Source organism: Myotis nattereri (genome assembly GCF_964212035.1).
Source record: "Myotis nattereri genome assembly, chromosome: 4".
In the NCBI taxonomy this organism is placed as follows: domain Eukaryota; kingdom Metazoa; phylum Chordata; class Mammalia; order Chiroptera; family Vespertilionidae; genus Myotis; species Myotis nattereri.
This window is the reverse complement of record NC_138079.1, coordinates 87,782,552-87,796,932: the sequence shown is the minus strand read 5'-3', so window position 1 is coordinate 87,796,932 and position 14,381 is coordinate 87,782,552. Positions and strand designations below refer to the sequence as shown.

The window sequence follows — 14,381 nt, the reverse complement described above, 5'->3', positions numbered from 1 at the left end:
TTGAAATAAGGACACAGTGACGGGATGCCTGCAGCTTGTTTTAATCCCATCTCCTCTGTCCGGGGAGCATGCTCTTCAGATTAGAAATGGAAGGAAAAATGTTGGTCAAGGAATCGAAAGCCCAGTGTAGTGCCCTGAATGGTGTCCCCTCCAAATTCAGTTCACCCCTTATCAGAGGTATCGTTGGCGAATATAGTCTCCCACTCAGTAGGTTGTCTTCTTGTTTTGTTGATGGTTCCCTTTGCTATGCAAAAACTTTTTAGTTTGATGTAGTCCCATTTGTTTGTTTTTTTCTTTTGTTCTCCTTAACCAAGGAGATAGATCAGAAAAAAATATTAGTAAGAGCAACGTGAGAGTTTACTGCCTATGTTTTCTTCTAGAAGTTTCATGGTTTCAGGTCTTACATTTACATCTTTAATCCATTTTGAGTTTTTTTCTTGTATATGCTGTAAGAAGGTGCTTTAATTACATTTTTTTTTTGCATGTATCTGTCCAATTTTCCAAACACCAATTATTGACTAGAGTATCTCTGCCCATTGGAGGAGGTGCCTTCTTATAACCTGTGTATGAAGCTTACCCAGTGCCAGGCATCGTACACCAACTATCCCTCAGGACAACGATACCCTGCAATGTGCTGATGGCCCAGGGGAGGCGGGTTGAGCAGGAAGAATGGGAGTAGGGGGGCCTCGGGGACACTGGAAGGAAGGAGATAGACAGGGACTGACTGGTGAATGAGGCCCTCAGGTCCCAACAGGGCTCCAGAGAGGCCAGTCCTGCCAAGACACCCAGGGCAGGAGGTCACTGTGATACCCCCCCAGTGAAGGGAAGAGGGGTCTGAGCAGGGCAGAGGCTCTGATGAGATGCAATGCCCACCATGACTCGCCATCCTTGTCCAGTTTCTTCACCTCCTTGATGACCTCCACTGCCTCCCAACAGACCCCAGCACGCCCCAGGGAGGGAGTCAGGCTCGGCAGGAGACAGGCAGCAGCCTCCTCGAGGCGCACTTTATTGGGGAGCGGGGTGGGGGACCTAGGCCTGCTGGGCCCGAAGCAGCGCTCGCACCTGGCTGATCTGCCAGTCAACGCTGGAGCGGGCGGTGCCACCCAGGGCAGTATACTGCTCCACGCTGTGCCCGTAGTCCCACACCTGGCTCACGTCGCCCGAGAACAGGTGGCTGGGGAAAGAAAGGAGATGGGCTAGCGCAGCCCAGCCATGCAGCCTCAGGGACCTGGGAGGCAGCAGAGGGAGGGGAGGGGGCCGCACCTGATGGTCTGTAGCTCCTGCAGCGACAGCTGGTTGAGGGCAACCCCCTTGGTCTCCGCCATGAACACTGCTTTCCCAGAGGCCTCGTGGGCCTGGCGGAATGGCATCTGCAGGTGCCAAGCGGAGGGCAGCACTGAAACAGGCTTCCTGGCTCCCTGCCCTGCTGTGGGTACCTATGCCTCCCTAACCACCCCTACCCCTGGCCCCTCCATCCCAGCCACCCCACACTCACCCCTTTGCGGACCAGGTAGTAGGCGAGGTCAGTGGCCAGCATGTCAGGACTAAGAGCCTGCACCATGTTCTCACGGTGAATCTGGGGATGTGGGTGGGGAAGTGGTGAGTCTTGGGGCCCTGGGGACCCCAGGCCTGAAGCTGCCACCTCCAAGCCTACTCCTCAGCCAGTATGTCTCCTGCCCTGGGCAGATCCACTCTTTCCCACCCCGTTTGCTCTCTCCGGCTCGAGCCATCTTTTCATAATTATTGATAATTTGTAGGTGTGCTATAGGGGTTGCCGTTACGTTTCCAGAGTCCTTATCTTTAGTGCACGTCAGAATCACCTGCAGGATTTATTACAAATACAGACCGCCAGGCCCCATCCCCGGAGTTGGATCCAGTGTTACTGGAATGAGGCCCAGAATTGCACTCTCTCAAGTTCCCCGGTGATGCAGACACTGCTGGTCCCAGAAACACTGCTTTAGACACACCCTGAACTAGTTAGGATTGAAATGATACGCAGATGGGGATCTGGTTCAAATAGGGGGGTGGGGTGAAGATAGCTGCCAAATCAAGAATGGCCATGAGGTGGTTATTACTGAAGCCGGGTGTCGGTACACAGGGGTTCATTACACATATCTCAACTGTTGCATAATGGAATTTCCCATAATAAAAAGAAATCTGGTCAGTCCAGGTGATGGGACCCCTTGAGTCTAACTACTTCCATAGTTTTGCCCCTCAAAGGCAGGACCAAGCACATGCCCCCTCCCCCTGCCCCAGGGCTTCTGGACCACCCACCCTAGCCTCCTCTCATGATCACCCTCTGCCCATCCCAGAGTTTAGGGACCAGGAGAGAAGATGCATGTCTTACCTGCAACGTAGAGATGACGCCAGTGGCCACCTGGAGGACGGCACCCATGGTGTCTGACACTTCAAACACGGCTTCCTTGTCCTCCTGAGAGGGAGGCAGGTGGCAGGAGGTGAGGGCTCAGCAGCCCCGTCCCTCACGGAGGCATCCCCCTGCTTTCCACTGGGAGCACTCAGCACCCCCCACACCCCCACTGAGGGAGAGGAGAGAGCTCTCGGGGTGGTCCGGGTCTGGGAGCACGGGATGGAACGTGGCAATTCTGTGGGGCCCCGGCCTGGAAGTGCCAGGGCCCTGCCAACCGGTAGGTGACGTCTATGCAGAGGGGCCCCTCCCCCACCGCCCGCAGCCTCACACCTGTAAGTCCTTGTTGTAGGTGCTCGGAAGTCCCTTGAGGGTCATCAGGAGCCCAGCACACTGAGGGCAGAGTGAGGGTCAGGAGGTGGGAACTCGGAGCCCGCCCCTGGAAGCTTCCCCAGGACCCCCCGGGTCAGCCAGAGGCTTTGCCCTGCTCCCTGCCCGTCTCACCCGTCCAAACACTCGGCCCGCCTTGCTCCGGATCAGCTCCAGGCTGTCCGGGTTTTTCTTCTGGGGCATCAGGCTGCTTCCAGTGCTAGGGACAGAGATGCTGGGGCTGAAGGGGCTCCTCTGCCCCGGGCTGCTCTGCTGGCTGGGGCTGAGAGGAAGGAAGCCACGTGGGGGCGCAGAGCGGGGCAGGGCAGCGTGCGGCCTTACCTGTAGGCATCGGAGAGCTGCACAAAGCTGAATTCCTTGGTGCCGTAGAGAATGAGATCCTCGGCCATCCTGCTGAGATGGGTCATGCACAGCGAGGCCCAGAACAGGAACTCGGCTTGTGGGAGGGGAGGGAAGGCAGGCTCTCGGGTCACCAGGCCTCCCTTGCTCTCCACCCGCCTGGAGAAGCTCCAGGTGGACCATATGGGAGGAGGAGGCAGCTGGAGAGGATGGGGACTAGGGCACAGAGGGGGGGCACCGTGCAGGGGATGAGTGGGCTGGCCCCCAGGACTCACCCACAAAGTCTCGCTCACTGGTAGCATCCATGCTGTTGAGAGTGATGGCCCCAAATTTGAGTTCTGGACAAGGGGGAGAAGGGGAAGGCAATAGGGCTGGGCTGGTGGACAAGGATGTGCCTCCTCCACCCTGAACCAGGCTGCCCAGCCACCTGCCTGTGGCCCCCTTTCAGCGGGGAGGAGTAGGGAGGGACAGGAGGTGAGGAGGGCCTCCTGTACAGGTCCCAGAGGGAGACAGGAGCCCTGAGTGTACCCAGGGCCATGCACCTCTGTCACAGGCCTTCCCTTGCCTCTCTAACTTCAGTGTCCATAGCTAACAGGATTCACCCAGACCCCTGCCCTCTCTCTGCAACACCCCGGCAGAAGCTGATAGTGATCTCCCGAGGGTGGGCGGAGGGCTTACCTGTTCGGAGCAGCTCCCGGTCCACACCCAGAGGATTGCCTGCAATGGCCCCACTGCAGGGGCAGGGGATTCTGAGTGACCAGGGCTCCTGGAAAGCAGGCCCGGGCACATACACACCCAGAGTTGAGTCCTGGTTGCCAGGGCTACGGCCAGTCAGCTTGGTGCCTGACACTTGTCCCCGTGCAGGGAATGGCAGGCTGTGGGTAACTGGCTGGCTCTCAGGGGCTTCTCTGGAGAGCTCTGGCCCTGCTCTGACACTCGCTAGCTTGGCTGTCCACACCTTAGCGAGAACTGGGTGTCCCTGCAAGATCCTGCCTGCCTATGTAGGAAGAACTCTGGATGGGAAAGCCAGTCCCCTCGGTCCTTGCTGGCTCCTCCTCTTCCGTCAATCCCCAAGGGCCATGCTAATTATGTGGCAGCAGCCCTGTCCCCACCCTCGGAGCACTGGGACCTCACTCACCTCCCCAGGGGCAGGACGTTGATCCGCTTCTGCACCTCCAGCAGCCTCTCGGAGTCTCTGGTCAGTGCCACGGCGTGGCTGTGGGAAGCCAGGGAACGGAAGGTCAGGGCAGCCAGGGGGTCTCCCCTCCATCATGGCCCCTCCATCACCGTCCCACTCACCTCAGGATCCAGTGGCTCCAGCGGATGGGCTGAGCCCTCTGCAGGTGTGTGTACCCTGGGAAGAGGATGTCACGTTCTCTGTGGGGGAAGAGTAGGGACAGGGTGCCTGAGGGCCTGCAGGCCTGACCCCTCCAGAAAACAGCAGGGCAGGTCTACCGGGATCTCCCTGCACGAGGGGGCGAGTGATCTCCTGGGGATAAATCATTGTAAGGGAACAGACCCAAGACCAAGCGTGGATTAGACCCTCAGCTCGGGTCTTTGCTACTCACGGCACAGTGGGTACCACCTGGCAGTGGGAGCCGTGTCTGTGAGCGAGAAGCTCCCCAGGAGCCCAGAGAGCCAGGGGCACTTCAGAGTGGGCGGGACAGAGGCAGAGTGCTGTGGGCGCTGGTTCTGGTTTGTTTTTTTTAGTAAACATTACTGAGCTGATGACTCACATACAATTCTCTCATTTGAAGTGTACAACCATCACCACATCAATTTTAGAACCTTTCACTACCCCAAAAGAGAAGGCCAGCACTCCTCAGCAGGCCCTCTTTACTCCTCCGGCCCCCAAGGGTGATGGTGCTTGTGCCCTGGTTTGCCCCCAGGTCATGTGGTCTGTGAAACAGAGGTCACGGGGAGTTGGGGAAAAGGAGCGGTCAACCCTGTCCCTGACACCAAATAGGGACTTCTCAGTAGCCTAGGCACAGAAGCCAAAGCTTGGGGATGAGGCTGGTGGGAGGCAGCCTTTGGCTCTGTCCTTTGCCAGCGTGCTGGGCAGAAATGGGGACTAGGGGCACAGGCGGCTGGGGAGCAGCTCTATCTGCCCCAGGCATGGCCAGCCCCCTTCCTCAGGCTTCAGGGCACCTGCCCAGTGCTTTAGCTTCCTGCTTGTGAATCCTCAAAGTGTGAGCTTGCCCCACCTGCCGTGGGGTAAGGTATACTGCAAGAAACGCCCCACTCCTGCTGCTCTGCTCACTCAGTCCAGGAGCTCTGGGACCCCCTGCACCGCAAGGCCTGGCTCCCCTACCCTCTTCACCCCTGCCTCCTAGGGCTGGTATTCAAGCTGCCTGTCTCAGGGGAGAAGAGACCTGGCTGCCTTCACGCCCTTCTCTGCACCTAGGCATCCCCAGGGGACTCACGCCTCTGCCCGGTCCACCATGGTTTTGATGAGCTCCCGGAGGAGGGCAGAGAGCATCGAGCAGTTCTGCCGCATCCACAGCCTGAGATCTGTGACCACCTGTGGAGGGGAGGCGGCACTCAGGGAGACTGATGTGTGACTCCCCGGGGAGCCAGGACAGCTGCTGAGCCCTAACACTGCTGTCTGAGCTCCCCAAGGTTGGGCAGCAGAGTGGGGGTGGAGGGGCTGGCGGCACCTGGTCGTTCCGACTTCGTCCTGTGTGCAGTTTCCCTGCGGTTTCACCAATGAGCTCCTAGGGGTGGAGGAGGCATGGGTCAGGGTCTGCTGCTCACGCCCAGTGGGGTCCACCCAGGTGGACATGCTTCCTCCCTGCCCTGGAGTCCTCCCTCCCTGCCCCAGGGGCCCCGGGTCCCGCCCAAGTCTCTGCCCTCTCTGCCGAGGCCTCCTGTTCTGAAGTCCCGCCCAAACTCTGCCAATGACGAAGTGAACAGACATTTGTGCTTATGCTCAAAGTGGCCCAGGGTAAGTGGAGAGGGAAGGCGGGGGCAGCGGGTGGGAGAGAGAGGAGGGAGGATGGGTCATACCTTGAGACGCCGCTCATTGGCTGTGTGGATGTCCTCATCGTTGGGATTTAGTTTGAAGGTGCCCTGGGCCCACTCCTCCGCCACCTGTAGTAGATGGCAGCCACCCAGGGGTCAGGCTGGCAGGCATGGCAGCCAAGAGGGCCAAGCTCTGTTCCACCCTCACCCTGATCACTGACTGTCCCTGGATTGGAGCTGAGTCCTGGGAGTGCTCCCTGGGGGGGAGGGGGGGGGCTGTGCAGCCCCCACCCAAGGGAGCTTCTCAGGCACTATGCACCTTTGCCCATGAGCCACGGGGCCACGGGGCATTCAGGATGAAGAGAGCCAGCGAGCTCTGTACAGGGGTAAAGGCACCTCTCTAGGGGCATAAGCACCACAAAGGGATGTGAGAGCCTTAGGATGACACTGCAGCCTGTGCTCGGGGATGCGGTGGGAGCCCGAGGCCACAGGGAGGGGCCCTCGAAGGACCTTGGGGCATGAACAGTACCTTGTCCAGGCCCTGGAGTATCTTGTCCATCTCGGCCTTGGTGAGGAGCCCTGCCTTCTGCAGGCCCCGGCTATAGGCCTTGCTGCCTTGCACATCCACTTCCCACAGCTGCCGGTCGTAGGCGATGGACGCGTTGAACTTCTCCATGATGGGGTCCACTGCGCCCACAAACCGGCCGCCCCATAGCTTCCCGCTCTGGCCAGGAGAACAGGAGCAATTAATCTCCCCGCCCTCCGCCAACCTCAAGGGCAGTGCCTCTCACAAAGGGCCCGCAGGAGGGTTGTCAATGTGATGGCAGTGGCGGCCAGCGGGCAGGATTACTCTCACTGGACAGATAAGGAAACTGAGGCTCAGAGAGAGGCAGGCACTTGCCCAAGGAGTGAGTGTGGGAAGGTGGCTGGACAGTGAAGTTAGGGCTCTTTCCCCCCACCTGACACTGCTCCAGGGAGATGATGGCAGGGTACAAGGACCCCTGAGACCACAGCAGAACTTCTGCTACTGGCCAAGGCGGAATCCAGAGTTTGAATCAGCTCTGATGTACCAGTGGTAATGATAATCATCCTGGTAACGTCTCAGCTTACCAGGCACTGTTCTAAATGCTGGGCATGTACTGACAGCGACCCTCTGAAGTGGACACCAATCTATCCGGTACCGAGAGGGGAAACTGAAGCCCAGAACAGTTATGTATCTTTTGCCCTCGCCAGGGGTGGCAGAGCCAGGACTGCCGTCGGGCAGTGTGAAGGCAGCCCGCACACACTCTGAACCCACGTTCCGCCAGGACCTCTGCTGGCTCTGCTATTCTGAACGTCTGCCGCAAGGACAGGCAAGGAGGCACCGAGGGACCCATCAGGCTCAAGTTACCTGAATCTCCCTCCCATTGCTGGGGGCAGGACCTAAGGTCCCATCCCCAAAACTTCTTTGGAGAGCACCTCCGACACACCTGTTATCTCTGGCCTTCTGGGAGGTCACTAGCTGCCCCTCTGCCCCCAGGAGCCAAGGGCAGAGAGATGGGATAGAGACATCTGTTTTGAAAGAGGGCATAGGCCAGGGCATGGGACAGATGGGGGAGGGGTGCAGAACACCTCTGAAGCCGTCTGAGCACTCTGAGTGCCAAGGATTAGGAAGAGAGTGTGCCACGGTGGAGGTGTGGGTGGGACTTCTCTGGCATCTTTCCCCTGGAGTGGGGTTTAAATGGCCACTGGGGACATGTCCTCCTCTGTCCCTCTGTTAGCCACCTGACCATGACCACGTTATATAACCTCTCAAAGCCTCAGGATTGCCCCTCTATCGATTTGATAAAATTTGCCAAGTGCATACACAGCACATTGCCTGCCACTCAATAGGGACTCAGTCAATTCTAGGTATTACTAAGGGAGCAGCCGAGGCCTGCGTGGGCCAGGGTGTGCCTTAGCTTGGTTCCTGTGTGCACCATGGGGCCTCCGCCACACTCAGGCCCAGGCTGTGAGCTGACCCCTCAGTGCCCAGCAGCCTTGGCCGCCCTGCAGCAGCTGCCTCCGCCCCCCTCAGCCTTTTGAACTGGGCCTGCCCCTTACCCTCTGCTACCCCAGCAAACCTTGATCTCCATCAAAACATGGGGTCCCGCCCTAACCGGTTTGGCTCAGTGGATAGAGCGTCGGCCTGCGGACTGAAAGGTCCCAGGTTCGATTCCGGTCAAGGGCATGTACCTGGGTTGCGGGCACATCCCCAGTAGGAGGTGTGCAGGAGGCAGCTGATCGATGTTTCTCTCTCATCGATGTTTCTAACTCTCTATCCCTCCCCCTTCCTCCCTGTAAAAAAATCAATAAAAAAATATATATTAAAAAAATTAAAGAAGTAAAAAAAAAACCATGGGGTCCCAGGCCTAACTATTGGGGCCAGAGGGCCAGGGCCAGCCAATAAGGATGGGGAGCCAGCCTGCCCCTCAGCCGGAGGCACCACCCCTCCCAGCAGGTCCCTAGACTCCCTGCCTGAGTTGTTAGTAATAACAACTACTTAACAAGTGGGGCTGCCGCCAAACCAATTAGGGCAAACCCACAGGACAGCCTGGGGCAAGCAGAGGTCGCCTGGCACCCTGGTCTCCTGAAAGCAGCCTTTTCTGCTTTGGGGCCAAGCTCCGACCCCACTGGCAGGCTTAAAAGGACCCCAGGAAAATGTCAGAATGAGGTGCCACAGCCTGGGCACCGGGAAAGCCCAATGTGGTGGAGAGGAGACTGCTAAGGCAGCGAACATCTGGGCCAGGATGATCCCGTTAGGGCAAGGGGCAGGGGCACTGGGTTGGGCTGAGATGTTACTGTGAGTACAATCTGCCACCACTTACTGAGCACCTGCTGTTACCTGGCCCTGTCCAGGCATTCTATATGTGCTGTCGCACCCTCCTACGAGGGGGGCACTGTCACTCCTATTTTATAAACGAGAAGAGAGGTTCCGGGAGGTCGAGTGACTGTTCAGAAACCAAGTCTGTTGGGCTCCAAAGTCCAGGCCCTGCCCCCAGCCCTCCACCGGGACCTCGAAGCTGGCAGGCAGGCATTCTCATCCCATTTATTCAGATGCACAAACAGGTCCAGAGGAGGAAGTGAGTTGCCAGCTAATGAGGGCCAGGAGGGACTGAAACGCAGACCGCCTGCTTCCCAGGTCCAACGACATCAAGCAAACAGTCCCTTTTACCTGAAGGGTTCCAAGCAATGACCTCACAAATCTAGTACCTTACAGAGGGAGGCAGACGGCTATCATTCCCCCCGTTTGCCAGGTAAATCAGCGGGGGCACAGGAAAGGAGCTGTGCCTCAGACTCCTGCCCCTCTGGTCAGGAAGACAACCCAGGAGTCCTCTGGCTCTAGGGCAGGGAGGAAGCTTCGGGCACTGGGGCCCCTGGGGCCACTGGGGCCGCAGGGCAAGGTCCCCTACCTCCTGGCTCTTTCCACCGCCTGTCATGTGGATTCTGCGACTCGGGGACACCTGCTTGGGCAGCAGGTGGGGTCGGGACCGCCTTCCCGAGCTTCGGTGGGTTTGCCACACAGACTCTGGGAAGGGGCGCGGGAGGGTTGCAGGTCTCTGGCAGGTGCCCGCTGCCTGGAGCCAGTAAGGACCATCACCGGGAGGGCGGCCAGCGGCAGGTGTGGCACCAGGAGATGCCGCGCGCAGGTCGCGGCTGCGGCTGGCCCGCAGGGCGCCCCTCCCCCTCGTCCGGCGTCTGGCGGGACCCGCGTCCCCGAGGCGCCACTCACCTCCGATGCCATGTTGGGTGGTTCCTCGTCGTCCGGGAGCCTCGATCCTCCGGGTCTGGAAGACAGGACGCGACTGACGACCTCCTCGGCCCCCGGGCGGGGTCCCCAGGGAGGAGCTGCCCGGGGCTCCCGCACGGCGCTCGGCGGAGCGCGGCACGTGGGGCGGCGGACGCGAGCAGCGCCTCGGTCCTAGGCGTCCCCGCTCCCGCCCGTCCCGCCCGCCCCGCCCGCCCCGCCCCACGCCCGGCCGCCACGCACTCACCACCGCCTGGCCGCGCAGTCTGTCCCCGCCTGCCAGCCCGCGGGGCTTTTCTGGCGGAGGCGGCGTCAGCAGCGGCCGGGACCTGTCCCCGCCTCCTGGCGGCGGTGGCACCAATCCCCGAAGGACCGATGTGGGCGGGGCGGCCTCCAGCCCGGCCTCGGGCGGGGCGGCCCCAGGGTGTGGGCAGGGGTCGGTGCCTGCGCCGCGGCGCTCCGGGCAGCATGTCCTCCGGGCGCCGGGGACAGGAGCTGGGGGTCGAGGCCAAGACGCGGTCGGGGCCTGGTGGACGGTACATATAATGTGAAACGGCCTGCCGATCGTTTATTCATTCAACAAACACGTGCTGGGAACCTCCTGTGTGGCAGGTACAGAGTTAGACGTGGAAGAAAGAGCGAAGAGCATAAGAAATGACGCCTGCCGCCAGACGCTTTAACAAAGCATGGGCGAAGGTGTGCGGAAGGTGGGGGCGTGTCGTCAGTCACAGGGAATATTTCCTTGGCATGATTAAATAATTATTCAACAAAAATAACGGGCTGGTTTCTAAGGGGTAGCCCCGGACTCCTACTCATACTGGAAGAGCTTCTAGTGGAGATGTCTCCTGAGTTGGGTTTTGGAAGAGGAGAGGGAGTGAGCTCAGTGAAGATTAGGACATTCCCTGCAGGGGGAGCAGCCTGGGCAAAGGCCTGGAGGCCAAGGAGAATGGCCCGTGCGGAGAACAGGAAACCATCAAAGTGGCTGTAATAAAGGGTCGGGGTTTGAGGATGGGGGTGGGAGGAGAGAGGGGAGGTAAGGTGGGGCAAGATTGTGAAGGGCTTTGCATTCAAGGGAGAGAGTTTGGTCTTGGATGCCTTGTGGGTTGAAGGTTTTTAGCCCTCACTCAGGAGTGGGCTTCCAGTACTGTATCGGGCTTTTTCGAGCTGCCTTAAATGCTCTTCCCTATCCCTGCATGCCCTTCCCTCACTGTCTGTCATGCTCTCTCCCATTTGTCCATCAGAGTTCTAGCTAGGCTTCATCAATGTCGGGGAGACTCTGGATGCTGGATCCAGAGATCCTCAGACTAGGAACATCTGGCAGTCTTTCCCTGAACTGGGAGCGCTGCAGTTGTGGCTTCTGGGTCTTCTCCCCCACGCAGATGTGAGCTCCTTGAAAGCAAGGCCTCACCCACCTTACCTCTCTGACCTCAGCAGGCCACTAGGTGGACAGGAAAGCCCCTGAGAAAGCCAGGGGTCCTGAGAACTGAGAGAGCGTGTGGCAAGTCCCTAGGTTCTACCTGCTATTGTCTGAGGCCTGACATCCCTTCCTGGGAGGCCAAATATGAAAGCCAGTGGCACGCTGCAAAATGAGGTCACATTCCTGAATATCCAGCAACATACAGGAGCCAAACCCCTCAGCAAATGAATTGAGGCTGGAAAGAGAGTTGGGAAAAATGTTGGAGGGCAGGGCTGTAACCACAACACCTAACTTGGGTAACTCATCAGCTTCCAGATTCTGTACTAGAGACTTCACATGATTAATCTCATTTCATTTTCACAACAGTCCTGTTAACAGGTGAATAAACGAAAGCTGCAAGGACTTAGGGCTTATAGGATGTGCCCATGGGCACCCAGTTAGAGGGGGACAGCCTGGCTGCCCACACGGTACCACATGACGTAAGAGGGGCCATCATTCTAGGTTTGCTTGCTGCACATAGCAAATGTGGCCTGCGTGGAGGCCACTGCAGGGTTGGGAAAAGGAACTCAGGAGAAGGAGAAAGACAAGGAGGCAGCATAAAGGCTTGTGGATAAATACCCAATCAATGGAGTCTGCAGCTAAGGCCCTGACAGTACACACGAAAGTGGACATGGCCTTAATCTTGAAGAGACGTCCTTAGCATCCATAAAAGACTCGTGAGTAGCCAAGTTCCCTCTGAAAAAGCTGAGACCCCTGAGCAAAACCTCTGGGAGGCTAAGAGAGGCTCAGGGAAGTGTATGTGTCAGGGGCCAGTCTGTTACTAGAGCAGGGAAGAGGACAGGAGGGACAGGTCATCTCTAACCACCAGGAGGCCACCCTCTGCTATCTGCAGTCCATAAAGAGATCAAAGAAAGGGCTCTGAGGGATGACATTCTTAGGCCTTGAAGAGACAACAGTCAGCCCGTACAATAGCCTCACTGCTTCTGCTCTAAGTGGGAGGTTTAGGTGGACCCTAAGTTTGTTGTGGGAACATGACTGGAAGGAAGACTGGGCTGTGGGAAGCCATTGCAGGTGTCTCATTCTCTGGGACAGGGGTGGGCAAACTTTTTGACTCGAGGGCCACAATGGGTTCTTAAACTGGACTCAGAAGAAGGAGCTGCAGCCGTGTTTCCCGACGTTGCCATGTTAACACTGCTGCTGGTGAAGGAGCGGAGGGAAGAGCAAGAGAACCCTCCACTCTTTCGGCTCCGCAGGCCGGATAGAACAGCTGAACGGGTCAGATCCGGCCCACAGGCCGTAGTTTGCCCACGGGTGCTCTGGGACCTCTTTGATCACCATCAGACCCAGCTCCTTTTCAGACTGCCAGGATGAGTTTGCTGGGGTTTGAGGACTGGGGTGAGTCTATTCCCAGGGAATTGCTAGTATTGTCTGAATCCTATAATGCAACAGACATGGTAGCAAGCCTTATTAAATGACAGGTGCCCAATTTCATTGCCAGGAGACCCAGACTTTAAGAAATGCTAAGGAGGTTTTTTAAGCTGAAGGGAAATGACATCAAGTGGAAGCTTGGGTTTACAGAAGGAATAAAGAGCACCAGACAAGGCAACTATGCATAGAAGACTTTTTAAAAGCCTTAAAAAAATTTAAATACAAATAACTATTTAAAAATAATAATATATTGTTAGTTTTATAACAAGTGGAGAGGGATACCAATGGAATTATACTGTTGTAAGATTCTTACATTATACTAGTACATGAAGAGGTATAATTTTAATTCAGGGAACATTGGGATAAATTAGGGATTCATATTGTAATTCTTAGAGCAACCACCAAAAAAAATGTGGATATAAAAACCCAATAGAAAGAAAAAAAAATAAAAAATAAAACCAATAGAGGAGATAAAATGGACTTTTAAAATATCCTCAATCCAGAAGAAGTCAGAAATAAATGACACAAGTACAGATAGAAAAAAGTAACAAGATGATAGACAAACAACTACAGTTCACCTTTTTTTTTTTTAATATATTTTATTGAGTTTTTACAGAGAGGAAGGGAGAGAGATAGAGAGTTAGAAACATCGATCAGCTGCCTCCTGCACATCTCCTACTGGGGATGTGCCCGCAACCCAGGTACATGCCCTTGACCGGAATCGAACCTGGGACCTTTCAGTCAGCAAGCTGACGCTCTATCCACTGAGCCAAACCGGTTTCGGCTACAGTTCACCTTTGAACAATGTGGAGATTAGAGGCGCCCAACCCCACACAGCTGAAAATCCATGTATAACTTTTGACTCCCAAAAACTTAACTACTATTGACTGGGAGCCTTACTGATAACATAAACAGTCAATTAACACTTGTTTTGCATGTTATATGTCAGAATATTTAGAGAACATGCCACCCAACAACTGCAAAATAAATTATTGGTGCCCTTTGCAAGCAGCAGGTAATGATAATAATTTTGTATTTTAAAATGACCCATAAAAATAAATTATAGCATAAATATATACCATGGAATATAACTCAGCAATAAAAAGAAATGAACAATTTATATATGCCACAACTTGGCTGAATCTCCTGGAAATTTTATGCTTTGTGAAAAAAAAAAAAAAAAAAAAAAAAAAGCCGATCCCAAAGGAATACCTCAGTATTGATTCTACTGATACAACATTTTTGAAGTGACAAAATTTTAGACATGGAGGACAGAATAGTGGTTGCCAGGGATTAGGGATGGGGGGGGGGCAGTTATTATAAATAAACATTATGCACAAGTCTTTCTATGGACATATGCTTTCATTTCTCTTGGGAGTAGAATGGCTGGATCATACGTTTACTTTTTTTAGGACATTAACAAATAGTATTACAAAGTGGTACAATTTTACTTTTCCCACCAGAAGTATATGAGTTCCAGTTCTGTCCATCCTTGTCAACACTTAGACTGGCCAGTCTTTTTAACTTATTCACTCTTATAGGTGCATAATGGCATCTCATTATCATTTTAATTTGCATTTCCCTAGTGACTAATGCTGAGCATTTTCCCATGTGTTTATTTGTCATCCATATGCCTTTTTTAGTGAAGTGTCTGTTCAAATTTTTTGCCCTTATTAAATTGGGTTGTTTGCTTATTGTTGTGTTTTAAGAATTCA

The 14,381-nt window shown here is 55.5% G+C and overlaps 1 protein-coding gene across 1 annotated transcript; it reads right to left on the bottom strand.

The window, feature by feature from the left end:
• Positions 1 to 976: 976 nt before the first annotated feature.
• ASL (argininosuccinate lyase) lies at positions 977 to 10,151 on the bottom strand. The gene is made up of 17 exons (XM_081089608.1): positions 10,069 to 10,151; positions 9,807 to 9,861; positions 6,585 to 6,779; positions 6,101 to 6,184; positions 5,752 to 5,808; positions 5,518 to 5,615; positions 4,394 to 4,471; positions 4,233 to 4,310; positions 3,773 to 3,825; positions 3,370 to 3,432; positions 3,077 to 3,191; positions 2,870 to 2,954; positions 2,699 to 2,758; positions 2,348 to 2,431; positions 1,496 to 1,576; positions 1,264 to 1,370; positions 977 to 1,174 (listed from the first exon to the last, which is right to left on the bottom strand). The coding sequence occupies exons 2-17, from the start codon at positions 9,816 to 9,818 to the stop codon at positions 1,030 to 1,032; spliced, it is 1,395 nt and encodes a 464-aa protein (XP_080945734.1). The 5' UTR covers positions 9,819 to 9,861; positions 10,069 to 10,151; the 3' UTR covers positions 977 to 1,029.
• Positions 10,152 to 14,381: the final 4,230 nt, after the last annotated feature.

Excerpts from the sequence above, each read along its gene's own strand:
- ASL (XM_081089608.1), bottom strand. Across the intron at positions 3,433-3,772 it reads CCGGGAGCTGCTCCGAACAG|AACTCAAATTTGGGGCCATC; the intron begins GTAAGCCCTCCG and ends CCCCTTGTCCAG. Across the intron at positions 1,371-1,495 it reads ACTACCTGGTCCGCAAAGGG|ATGCCATTCCGCCAGGCCCA; the intron begins GTGAGTGTGGGG and ends TGGCACCTGCAG.